This window comes from Taudactylus pleione, unplaced genomic scaffold, assembly GCF_031769625.1.
Source record: "Taudactylus pleione unplaced genomic scaffold, aTauple2 ptg000857l, whole genome shotgun sequence".
Taxonomy (NCBI): domain Eukaryota; kingdom Metazoa; phylum Chordata; class Amphibia; order Anura; family Myobatrachidae; genus Taudactylus; species Taudactylus pleione.
In genome coordinates, this window is record NW_028285259.1 from 319,534 (window position 1) to 333,258 (window position 13,725).

At 42.0% G+C, this 13,725-nt stretch overlaps 1 protein-coding gene across 1 annotated transcript in view; it reads left to right on the forward strand.

The window, feature by feature from the left end:
- The window catches only part of SF3A1 (splicing factor 3a subunit 1), a 37,276-nt gene extending 34,622 nt beyond the window's left edge, over positions 1-2,654 (forward strand). The window contains exons 13-16 of the mRNA XM_088458839.1: positions 4-158; positions 985-1,086; positions 1,237-1,308; positions 2,257-2,654. Coding sequence (XP_088314965.1) covers positions 4-158; positions 985-1,086; positions 1,237-1,308; positions 2,257-2,358 — 431 coding nt within the window. The 3' untranslated portion in view covers positions 2,359-2,654. The remainder of the gene's footprint in view (positions 1-3; positions 159-984; positions 1,087-1,236; positions 1,309-2,256) is intronic.
- Positions 2,655-13,725: the final 11,071 nt, after the last annotated feature.

A 13,725-nucleotide genomic window follows, 5' to 3' on the forward strand; every position in this document is an offset into this window, starting at 1 on the left:
CAGCATTTGTCCCTGCTCCACCCGTTGCTTCTGTGCCTCAGCCTGCACCATTACCCCCAGCTCATCCTCCTCCACCAATGGAGGATGAACCATCTGCCAAGAAAATGAAGAGTGAGGATGCTCTTATGCCAGAAGAAGAGTTCTTGCGGAGGAACAAGGTGAGTGTAGGAGCATGGCCACTGTAAATCTTGAGCAATATGCAGTGAGCTTAATTAGTATTTTCCAGAAAATGTCAGTGGAGTTCATTTACAAAGAGCACAGGCTGTGTTGAAAATTGCTTTATTTCTGCACTACGGTAACTACCTGGACCTCCCAGAGCTTTTCAAGGTGCCTGCTCACTATACACTTTATAGATTCATCTGAAGTAAATTAGCATCTTTGTTTGCGGACAGGTGGTAAAAAATCTGGAGATGAGCACAGTGCTGTAAGCACCATATTAAGGTCCAATATCCTAGTTTAGAAACACCCTTTTTATTAAAGAGAACCTTTGGGTTTTGCCTAAAATATGCTTGTTTTATATTCGCTGATGTCTTTAAAATATCAGCGGGATTGTCTTCATTGCAATTTACTTTTTTTTTTTTTAACATTTTACTTATAATTGCCAAATTGACCTAGTAATGCAGTTCTCTGCTGAAGGCTTTATTTCAAGGTATAGAATATCTGATTTTTTGTCACCACGGAGTTGGTGCAAAAAGCCTTTTTTTATTTTTTGGCATTGAAATGTCTTGTCCTTCCATAGTGCAAGGAATACAAAATTAAATACTGTTTTTTTGTGTGGTTCCCTTTTGACTATTAAAGAGTCTTACCTCTGCCAAACTCTTTCCTTTTGGAGGACGTAAAAAAATTGTGTCCTGTAAAAAAATTCTAATTTTCCTGCTTTTTATTACACAAAGATATTTTGTATTGTGTTTGCCATTATTCCTCCTCGGAAATGACTCGATCTGTTTTGTTTGTTTTTCCTGTGTTTTTTTCTTCTTCACATAGGGGCCTGTTACAGTTAAAGTGCAAGTTCCCAATATGCAGGATAAGACTGAATGGAAACTGGGTGGTCAGGTGCTTGCCTTTACCCTGCCCCTCTCCGACCAGGTAAAATACATACAATACTGGCAATGTTTTACCAACTCTCGTGCACTTGCTGCGAGCAAATAGAATAACGTTTTCCATGAGTAGTGTTATGTTGTGAACAGTGCACCTTTCAACACACTTTTTTTTTTTTTTTTTTCTATTGCTTGATAGGTCTCTGTAATTAAGGTTAAGATCCATGAGGCAACTGGCATGCCAGCTGGAAAGCAAAAGCTTCAATATGACGTAAGTAATATTTGGGGTAAACCTTAAAATCAAATAGTTAAATTCTATAATGTTGTGAAACGTCTTTTTGGTAAGTGAAACCTGCTGGTTGAGAAAGAGCTGAAGGGAACTGTATCTGCTTTAGTATATTCCTGCATCTCTTAGGGCGCTATTTACTACAATCCGCATTTGTAATGCAGATTGTAGTGTGATATTACCGACTGAATTCGCATTGAGAATTCAGGCAATATCACAAGGATTTACTACAAATCCCTTTCCCCTAGGGACAGAGCTTGCGATAAAGCTCTGTCCCTGCGAATCCCCTTCACACACTTATCATGGTATTTTCGCAAAAAATACTGTTGACAAGTGCCTACGCATGCGCCGACAGACCGTCGCTAAACCCCAGCCCCCGCTGCTGAGCCCCACCCCCCGCGACCCCCCTATTATCACAGGGCTTTCCCCAGTATTTTTTCACATTTTATTTTTAGTAACTTTGGCCAGATCACATTTCCCATTACAATTATGGGAAATGCGATCTGCTTACTAAAAATAATGGATAATTAGGGGTTGGAGTAGAAATGTACAAATTTTACTCCAATTGCCCTTTAGTAACTTTAGGTGATACTAAAATAATGTGACAAGGGTGTGAAAACACCCTTTTTCACTTTATTTTAGTAAAAATAATGTTAATAAATAGAGCCCTTAGTAAGCATTTGTTCAGCTCTATTTAGTATGCATCTTACTGTACGTGGGAATGGCACCATTAGATTACTGTCATAAATTCTTTAATGCATCCTGACATACAACAAATATGCATAGCTGTGTATGATGTCTAGAATTTTAGAGTCTGTATATAGTGTAGTATTTTCTGTTTGCATGAGGCTTGTAAGACTTTATCTGCATAGCCATAATCTGAATGGGTGAATGTGTGTTTAACTACTAACTTTTTCCTTTTCTTTCCTACAGGGAATCTTTATTAAGGACTCAAACTCTGTTGCTTACTACAACATGCAGAATGGAGCTACGATCCACTTGGCTCTGAAGGAAAGAGGAGGTCGAAAGAAATAAAAACGAAGACAATTTAAAAATTGAACTACATTTCTCTCATTGCCAGTACATTAGACATTGTGCTGATTTTTCAAGTCTGCTTAGTAGTGCATAGGCTAAATCTGTTAGTCATATCTAGCATTACAAATGCTGATTATCACATTGTGTGGAACCATGCAGACATTACACTTTAAATGACACCTGTTTATGCTGACCAGCTTTTATGGATAACTTGATTTGATAGGTGGTAACTATTTGATCATTATTTGTACAACTAAATACTCCCAAGAATAAAAACTCCCACTTAATGTCTGGAACTATTTTGAAGTACTAATTCAATCTTCTATATAACACTATTCAAACCCTTCAGTGTCTCTGCCACATGAGATTACACAATCTTTTAAAGCTGTGCACACAGTAATTGTTTTTATTTCTGTCTCTCCTCAGTACCAGTATTGGGCTAAATACAGGGGAGACACATTCTGTTAGCGATTCCTGATTTCTGTGGAGAGACTTAATAACACTTAGGTGATTAAATGGATTGGTGGAAAAAAAGAATATATACTAATCCTGTTCCAACTGTTTCCGTCATCTCTAAAGTGCCAGAATAAAGTATCATGGATATATTAGACCAAATTTCTCAGATGTGTAAGCCGGAATTGACCAGCATTCCCTATAAAATTATTGAGATTAATGAGATCATGTTTAGTAATGTTGAAAAAGAGTGGACCTGTGTCTGCATTTGTGTATTATGATTGGCCAATTTTCTGTAAACTAAACTGCCATTTTCCTATTCGTCCAACCTGCTGAAGACCTGGATGTGATTATTTGGGCTATAGTGCGAAGTCTGTCCGTCTGGAGCTACTCGCGCGTGCGTGTGTGTACGCGGGGGGGGGGAGGGGGTAGAAAGTGTCGCTATAGTTGAGGTTAACCACCTTTGGTAAGCTTGTGCAGTTAACTTGTGCCTTAATTATGTTTTTCCCAGCAAAGGCACCCAGTGACCTAACTAGTAGATATTACCTACGGTATGACAAACCAGGATACATTTATAGACTAAAACTAAAAAAAAAGTCTGTATGGAGAAATAAGTCCTTTGTTTGAAAATTAAGTATATTGTAATGATAAAGTTTAAGATTTTGTTTTATTTGTTCATTACATTTTCATGTAGTAATTTGACGTTCAAAGTGAGCAACATTATTATTCATTAAATGTCTATTCCTCTTCAATTCTCCATGGCAGTCATTACTGTGAGTATTTGTCCTTCAAAGTTACATAGACAGGTTAGATTACCAAAAAGAAAATGCCTTATGCAGCTCCTTCCTGTGTCCCTTTTTCTATCTCTAGCTAAGCCAGGCAGTGTTTTTGTTTGCTGTAGTTGGGGGGCTAATTTGTGTTTTGGTTAATCCACGTAGATAATCTGGGGGCCGCACTAGTTAGGTGGGAGTAGACCTTGTGGAGGATTAATAGTGTGTGTCTGTATGTCAGTGCTGGTATACTGTAAGTGTGATGCTTTATTTTTTAAAATTTATTTATTAAGTTTCTTATATAGAGCAGCATATAACATTGCGCTTTACAATTGTAATAGGAGAGTTTCTGATTTAGTGGACCAGGTGGGAGATAGGACTCTGAAGAGCCTAATAGTGTTTCTAAAGCAGAGCGCTGGCAATTGAAGGTTGCGTCCAGATACAGAATGGAGTCCATCCCCAAACAGCTGAAGAGCATCTGTTCAATGTAAGCCCCAAAATTAGGGGTGCTTTGTATTATACATTACTACTGGATTATTTATAGTGATTGTGTATTTTCTGTCCGTACTCTTGTGGGTGGAAAAGGGAGCACAAAGTACAGCAACTAAAGTATCTAGTATTCATGCTGATGGAAGTGAATTATGTAACTGGCTATAGCTAAGGTTGAAAGAAAGTCATAGCTATCCAGCAAATTTGGAAAAATATAGCATGGTTTAGATATCATCCCACTTGGCAGGTCTTAAAAAGATATCTGTTAAGATTGTGATAATGTAGGGTCCTTTAATAGGTAGATATGCTTTTAAAAAAAAAAAGTGCCAGTCAAGTACTGTTGGGCTAGTTAATAAGGGATGTAGCATAAACCATTGCATTGAAATTCAGTTATAACAAATTAAATATACTCCCATTATAATTGGATATAACTATACAGATAACAGCTGAGACAATGAATCTAATAGGTCTGGCAAAGGAAGGAGATTTATTACCACTATTTATTTTTTTCACTGTCTCAGCTCAGGGGGGGCCGCCTCAGGAAGGATAGGGTATATTCTTGGGAGACCCTTCTCTTACCCAGGTGTCTGTTGTGGTCTGATAACAGAACTGGGCGAATTGAAGAAGTCTGCCTCCCCTCCCTGGGAGCCCCCAGGGAGAGGCCTGCCCTGTCAGGCTTGAAGGTGTCCTCAGATTTGGTAGGTGAACATCTAGTAGCCCAGGTCTGTTTGTTCCTAGGCTTGGAATCCTTAGTTGATGTTTTGAAAAGGACTGACCTTTAGCTTTTCCTTGAGGACGACGTCCGATGGAAATGTCTATTCTAAGGCCTCTGCCCAACTCTATATGGCCTTAGTCACCCAGGCCATAGACCTAGCAGAACGAGGAATAGCTCATGTAAGAGAGTATATAGATTTTAGACAAGCTTCCATCCTTCTAGCTGTAGTCTCCTTCAAGGAGGTTGCAGTATGGTTAGGTAAGGTAGCACTTTTGACCAGACTTGTCACGTGGGAATCCACTGCTGGGGGAACTTCCCATTTAGTGCAATCAGTAGTGGGAAGAGTGTAAAATGAACTTAAATATTTAGGCAGCTGAAATCTTTTACTGGGCATATTCCATGCCTCACTCATATGTTCAGATAGCTGATCAGAGTGAGGAAATTTTGGTAAAATTACCTTTTGATGTTTAAAGGATGGCTGTCTTGCCTTAGGAGCAGGTTCTGTCTCTTCTATTTGAAGAATAGTTTTTGCAGCTCTTACAAGTGCAGGTATATTCAGTTTTTTTTTTTGGGGGGGGGGGGTTCCTCGTCTCCCTCTAAATTGGGGGAGTCAGTGAGAGGGGTCTGCATCTTCTGCCTCCCCAGATTATGAATCAGAATCTGATAGCTGGTTGGACTGGGAAGATAACACAGCATGCTTAGTAGGTTTACTAGGTAAGGAAGGGTCTCTTTTATCAGCATTTGCTGAAAATCTGTGGAGGTATCTGCCAGACTCTGTACTGAGGTAGAAAGTATGCCTACCCATGGGGGAGGCAAAGGATTTGCAGGGAGTACCTGCTGTGGCCATCCCATAGGGGGAGCTACCACTTGGAATGTTAGGTGGTCTGCAATTTTTGCCAGCACCTGTGAAAAAGTAGCCCACGGTGGGTCCTAAGGAGAGGACACCGGGGCTGATAGACCCGTGGCAGTATAACACAATGCACAAAAAACATCCTGAATTAGGTCCTCTGAAGTTAAGTCTGCTGAGCAGGAAGTTTAAGACTCCAGAGTGAGAGGACCAGGCTGCTTGTCAGTCTTGCCTCTGCCAGACATAGCTGCAAGAATAATGTAACACGCAATCTGGCACAATGCAGTGGGCAACCCAGCTGTATGTGTAATATGGCGCAGTGGGTACCAGCTGTATGTGTAATATGGCACGGTGTAGTATGCAACAGCTATATATAGATGTGAGGTGCAATGAGCCCCCTATGCCTTTAGTATGCCAGGGTTATAGTAGAAGAAAGGTATAAGCTGACAGTCATGTGAAAAAGAAAACAGCATGGCTAGCACAAGTTGCATACAATGCAGAATGTGCCCTGCGCCAGTGCTTGTATTACCCTGGTGGTCTAGTGCAGAGGTTCTCAACGTTGTAAAACACTTTGACGTTTATGGAGCATACACACGGTCAGATTTGTCAGATGAACGATTTTACCAAATATTTGAACAATTTTTGACTGCATTAAAATGAATGGAATCGTCCAAGTCTGACTGCAAACACATAAGATTTGTCAGATATTGTTATCTGACCATTGGGAACGTGCATCGTTCAAATCCTTCATCTGACAGATATGTCAGATTTTCCTTCAGATATGAATGATTTTTTTTTAAATTGTTATTATTCAGATCTGAAGAAAAATCTGACATGTGTATGCAGTATGCACCATTACTTCAGTTAATTGAGAGCTACAATCATGACTTATTTGCAAAAGTCAAACTTGCTTTTATCCTAGAACAACAACTTAAATATTCTCTCTCAGCTGAAAATTATCCTTTGCATCACTGTATGTATTAGACTTTATGTATTAACTCATGTATTGTTAAGACATTAGACAGATAAGCACATTCCTAGATATTATAGACCTAGTTTAGATTAAAATTAAACATAACACTACTTATACAATGATTCAATGACTATATATTGCTTTTTTGATTTGCTAGTATGTATATGGATTAAAACTTTATAGTGTAAGCATTTATCTCCCATATACAGTTCACATTTTGTACTTAAATCACACTTGCCGAAGTGTTGGCTGCTCCCTCAGGGTGGCACAGTGTGGGGAGAGGCGTGGCTTGGCATAAGGGGGTGTGATGGGAAAATCCTGTCATCATGGCCCTGCACCCGCTACACAATGCTGCGCTACCGGGGTGTGTGTACGGGGGGTAAGTAGGTGGTGACTGGCCGGCTTGCCCACTTTTCTGGTTGGCCGGGAGTGTCGCCCGATTTACTGGAGCTTCCCGGCGGTTTCGGGAGAGAAGACAAGTGTGACTTTTAAATAGGCTACTATTGTCATCTACTGTTTAAAGTTAGTTTACCATAGTTGTTTATGTGAGACTAAAGAAGCAACAATATCAGCTGTTAATTAGAGATATTCATTGGAATATCTCTGGTGGATGAAGAAACATTGGGACTGACACAGTTGTATGCAGAGTTGTATGGATCTTTCCCGATTTAGCACTGGGCATGCTCAGTAGTCAATTATACACATCTACAGAGCATCCACTTCAGCTGAAGGGTGTGATTGGGTGCCAGGCCAAGTACCGCACATGTCCCTCACTGGTGTGGACATGTCGATGCCTATGAAACCAAGCATATGGATTGGGGTGGGGTGGTGACTTAGATATGTATGTTTCTGCATACAGGTAATTATCCACCTTTACATCTGTAGCTGGCTTTTGTGCAACTCCGAATCAGCCCCTGTATGTGTACATTGATATATTAGTAATGAGAGTAGAGAATTGTATTTGATTAAGAAAATATTTTTCTGTGAATTTACTGGGTTTTTTCATCTCAAAATGTGCATGTGGTTTGCTTGGCAAGGAAGAATGTCTGCTTTTGGAGATAATGTTCAGACATCTCCACCAACTACACATCTTGCCACTAAGCCTGTCTAGCTATCAACTAACCAGGCATCACTAAGCTTTTGCTGGATCTCAACACAGACCCCCTGGATGTTCCTCCCATCGCCATCTTGTATGTGGCAAGTCTCCTGTATTGCTCCTGGAAGCCGTTGCTTGTTATTACCTTAACTCCACATTGCTGCCTTCAGTGTGGCCATTACAACTCCTGTCGACTACTAGAATGTCAAACTGCCTGACTAGTTTCCTTATCTAATTGCCATTTAGTGTAGCCCTGATATTGCATAAAGCCATTAGATGGAAAATTTGGATGTTTCATCCTCTGTCAGTCTCCTAAAGGTTCGAAATTCTCCCTAATCAGTGTATAGGGATACATAGTTTACAACTCAACAGAAAAATACATTTCATATATAACTCTGATTATTTGGAAGCAACAGAAATGCTTTATTATTAGTAAATTAAAATACTCCCATGAAAGCACCATGCAATGTGGACTGCATGGCAACGCAGGTATTATACTATTACGGGGTCTATTTACTAAACAGTGTTAGGAAGAGTGAAAAGTGATAAGGTGCCAGCCAATCAGCTCCCAACTGCCATCTCACAGGCTGTGTTTGAAAAATGACAGTTGGGAGCTGATTGGCTGGCGCCTTATCACTTTTCACTCTTCACTTCTAACACGGCTTAGTAAATAGACCCCTGTATGTGATAAATGGATAGCATAGTGATAGATATACAATACAGAGAGCATCTCAGTGATTGAAATACAAAATAGAGAGAATCCTTATTAATGCCATATAATAGAGTATCCTAATGTCATCTATACAAGAGCATCCTAGTGCCTGTAATGCATTACAAAATATTCTTGTGACCGCAATACAATATAGAGATCATCCTATGATTGAAATACAATATTGGCCACTGTACAATAAAGAGAATATCCTGGTGATCATCTTGCAATACAGAATGCTTTCTAGTGAATGCAATACAATACAGTGAGCATTTTAGTTACTGCCAAACAATACAGAGAGCATCTTAGTGATCACCATACAATACAGAGTATCCTCGTGACCACCATACTGAGTGTTCTCTATAGACGGCAATACAATACTCTGCCTCTATCTGATTTGCTGTCAGGATGCTTGTCATGGAATGCTCACTGCACACAGGACCAAATGCAGAAGTTCTAGAGCAGGCATGGCCAACCTGTGGCTCTACAGCTGTTGTGAAACTACAAGTCCCAGCATGCCTTGCAACAGTTTTAGCATTCCCTAATAGCACAACTGTAGCAGGGCATGCTGGGTCTTGTCGTTTCACAACAGCTGGAGAGCCACAGGTCGGCCAGGCCTGTTCTAGAGGAAGGAGGGGGGGATTCCAAATGGTGGATTTCACTATAATGCAAAATAAAAAATACAAAAAGTTAAAATGTATACAATTGGCCAGACACTATTTTATAATCAAACTGTTTTATTTCTAATTAAAAGTATGGTAGAGTCACAACATAACAATATTTTAAATTTTATTTGTCCAAAACCATTTACATTACAATGCTCTACAGATGTACACACACTAACAAGTCTGTTGACTCTATGTGCTCCAGTGCTCAGTGGGGGAATTGAATTGTTTTTTTTGGGTGCCTTAACAAATTGGCACCCGATGGAGCAATTCAATTGTTGCTTTATTTGGGCACGAGAGCCGCCGGCGCTGAGGTGGCGAGCAGAAACGTGGGACAAGTCTGTGTTTTGGGTGCCCAAACTGTGGTTTGAGTGCTCTAATCAAAACCGGGTGCTTTTGGGTGCGACAAGCACAATAATTAATGGGCACCAAAAACAGGAGAATTGCTTTGTCAGGTGCCCATTAATTATCGTCTCCTAAAAAAAAAAAACCTCCCCCCAGTGGATCTAATAATTTCTTTTTACGCTGCGCTTGGTTTGCAGGTCTGCTTCCGCTGTAATATCTTCTCACCAGCACTAGATCTTTCATAGACTGAAGCACTTTCTTACTCAAGAACTCCAATCTCCCTCCCCAACCAAACAGTACTTTTTCCCTAAGCTGTCCTTTTCTCTCCAGCTCTATCCTTTGTCTCATCTGCTCTCTCCTTCATCTCTGTCTTCTCTCCTATTCTTGCACTTTTCCAGCTCTTATACTCTCCCAGCTCTCCCTCTTTTTATTGTTCTATTGTTTTCCAGGGCCACTTTTAGCAGGGGTGGCCATTGGTGGGTTAGCCATTGTTACACCATCAGTGATTTCCATCATTGGCTTGACCATTGACGGTGAACCATTGATAGTTTGCACCCATCAACGGCCATCCGTGATGGGGGGCAGGTTTTATAGATGTGAGGGCAGGGCTAAGCTCTGCCCCCAGCATCTGGGGGGGAGGGGTAAGGACAGACATCACTGCCAGGCAGCTTTTGATGTCGGCGTATCATCAACCATTGGTGGCAAATCGAACATTGGCCATCACTAATTCCCTAGTACACCCTACAACGAAGGATCGGTCAGAAGAACAATCTACTGTCTGAGCAGTCAACTGGTAAGCTATGCACACCTCCCAATCAGCCTCTTAATATCTCTGGCCTAACATCACAACTGCACGGGCATTTATATTTGCCCGGCCAGTTGTGATGTAAGCGTCAACGGTCCCTGCAGCCAGTGTACAGGCTGTCGGTGGGTTGTCCATACACACTTGCAGATGCACCGATATATCTTTCAGATATAACGGCATTGGCTGTGCTGCGGCCATGGACTACATCAGGGATGGGGAACCTTGTTTCTGCCGAGGGTCATTTTGATATATATAACATTATTTGCGGGCCGGTGCAGGCCACGGTCTGCGTGACATCACATGGGGGCGAGGCCACAATCGCCGGTGATTACAGCAATGCCCAGAGCATCCTGAGGATGCTTCGGGGAGCTGTAAGTGCACCAGTGTGACCGTCTGAAGTGCAAGGATGCTCCAGGTGGCACTACTGCATAGATTCTGGCTGCAGTGTCCCATTCTAGGCACCCTGCTACCCAGATGAGGCTAGCAGAAAAAACCTCAGAGGGCCAGACCAAATGCTTTTCAGGGCCTTATATGGCCCTCGGGCCTGAGGTTCCCCATCCTTTGACTACATGATATGTCTGTGAACGATGTAGTTCACAGACATACCCAGGGCCAGCTCCAGGTGTTGCCGCACCCTGTGTGCGGAGGGACTCCGACCCCCCTCACCCTGCGCCTGGCGAAGCTGTGTGTGATCAAAAAGGGGGTGTGGCCTTACCATAGGCCGCACCCTCTACGTGATGCTAATTGGGTGCGTGCCCATACGGCACATATCCGATTTAACGTCAGGTTGCGGTCGACCCCAGCACTCCTTTAGTAGCTGGGCTTCCCCCCAGCCCTCTCACTGCACTGAATGGATGCTCTCCACATGCGCGTGATATCCATTCCTCTTCTCCGGAGCCGGCACCTCCGCACAGCTGTGGGGGTGCCCAACCTCCTGACCACCGGCGGGACACTTCAGCCTGCGGGTGGAACAGCGTGGCAGTGCCCGATAAACGGGACTGTCCTGCTGAAAATCAGGATGGTTGGGAGGTGTGCGCCCTCTATGCGGTGGCGCTCCTGTTAGACCACACTGGTCGAACATGCTTCGAGCCAGCCCTGGACATATCAGGATTACACACCGGCCGATGCACTCTGGATATATTGTTTGTCGATCAGACAAAGATATATCGACAAGTGTGTACCCAGCATAAAACTTTCAGTTCCCAAAACAGCCTTGGATATAATACAAAATCCAGACTAATAGGGGTATTCAATATGGAGCGAAAACTCAGTTTCTGCGATGTTTTGCTCGGATGACGTCATTTTCGCCGCTTTTACTTTTACACCGTATTCAATTTGAAAACTTTTCGCCCGTGTGAACAGTATATTGCATTCGACCCTGCGAAAAAGTTTCACCAAGGAATGGGTGGCGAAAAAAAGTGCAGAATTGTGGTTTTGGGGTGCAACATTTCGGAAACCACCCTGCAACCTTCAGACAGTCCCCCAAAGGTAAACTGTGTCAATTTAAAAAAAAAAAAAAATACCTCAGAAGACCCCAAAAAATGCACTTTCATTTTGGGGGCAAAAAAGAAAATTGGGAGGTGCAAAGTTAAAAACTAGCAAACTACAATCTAGGGGGTCCCGAAGTATGCCCCAGGTGTTTATTTCATTGCAGGTGTTTGCGGCAGGTGGATTTTTCACTTTTTAAAAAAAACTTCACTTTAGCAACTTTTAAATACGCTCACCCCCATTTTCAAGTACCCAAAATTTACTGGGACGACTTATTTTCTGCAAAAAAAACTTCTAAATACTATTCTTCACCACCTTCCCAAATCCCCAAAATAGCAGCTATCGAGCCAGTTTAAAGACCCCTTCAGCAGGGCTAATCGGGGGTATCCAGAATGATCCCCCATGTCAGACCATCTTTTTGGGGGTGTTAGGGTGATTTCCCCAAAAATCAGCGAAGTTTTCGCTGATTTCACTTTCGCCGGGTGCCGTTTTCGACGATTTCATATTGAATACGGGTATAAGCGGGGGCGCGCGTGCGCGCGATACTTTTTCGCCGGCAAAAGCTCCGAACCAGCATACACAGGAGAGCACAAAAGCATATTTTCAGACCCCCCAACGTGACCCATTCCACCAGGTAAAAAAAATACTCCTGCTCCTGGACTTCCCTCTTAATTTATAATTGCAGTCACCTGTGTTAAAACATCCTTCTCATCAATGAATTAATCCAACATAGCTGACTACAATCAAACATTAAGGGGGGAATTCAATTAGCCGCGAAAAGTCGCGTTTTGGCGAAAAGCATTCGCAGGTGCAAACTTTCCGCACAAAACTGTGTATGCTGCAATCCTATTGCTGAGGTTTTTGCACGTGAGAAAACTCCATAGTAAAAAAACGGCCTACTGTTTTCACCATCTCAGAGCAGGTGAAAAAATATGCAAAATCCCTGTTTTGTACTAAAAATGTGAGGACTTGGTACAGAACCCTTTGGACACCCCTTTAATGACTAATTAGGCAAAAAGAATTATTTATTTACCTCAATTCCCCCTAATAGTAACAAGTCAGTTTTTGGGTGAAAATTTAAAAATGGGTGGAAAATGGGTATAAAGTACTGGGTCGGGTACTTTGGGGGTCTGTATGGCTGGGACAGGTGTTTTAAACATTGCAGGTGGCTTCACCTGGTGCATTTTTCAAACTTTTTTTAAAGTGCTCTTTATAGACACAAAAATATACTTTCCCCCATTTTAATGTACCCCCAATTTAACTGTAGCAATTATTTTTACAAACAAATATTGCTTTTTATCATTTTTCCACACTTATGCAAATATGCATATAACAGCCATTTGACTCAATTTAAAAACCCAGAATACTTTTATTAGGGCTATTAATACACTTGATTCCCAGTGTCAGTTAGGCTTTTTATGGGGTACAGACTGATTTCCCCAAAATGTGCTGTACTTTTTGCTGGTTTCGCCATGCGCAGTTTTCGCATGTATGCATTTTCACGTCTTGTGTAATAGGATATGGCGAAATACGGGAGCGCGCATTGCTAAAATACGTTAAAATATCTCACCAATGGCGAATAGTGCGAGAACTTCTCCGATGTTAAGTTTTCATTTTATCGCGGCCAATTGAATCTGCCCTATGTAGGAAGCCCAGGAGCAGAGCATTTTGTATTTGGTCACGTTGGAGACTTGTAGTTTAGCAATATACGTGTAGCAACAGAAACAGCAACTAGATGGCGCATGTGGAGCGCACAACATTCCTATAGACTCAGACAGTGACAGTGCTCAGGTGCTGAGCGTGATGAAACAGCGCCGAGTAGACTGTGGAGGAGACACCACCAGCGCACACGGCTACGGGACCTGACATTGCTCTCATCTGGCATTATGGGCTCTATTTACTAAGCTTTGGATGGAGATAGAGTACCAGCCAATCAGCTCCTAACTACCATGTGACGGGCTGTGTATGAAAACTGACAGGAGCTGGTTGGCTGGCACCTTATCCCTGTTAAC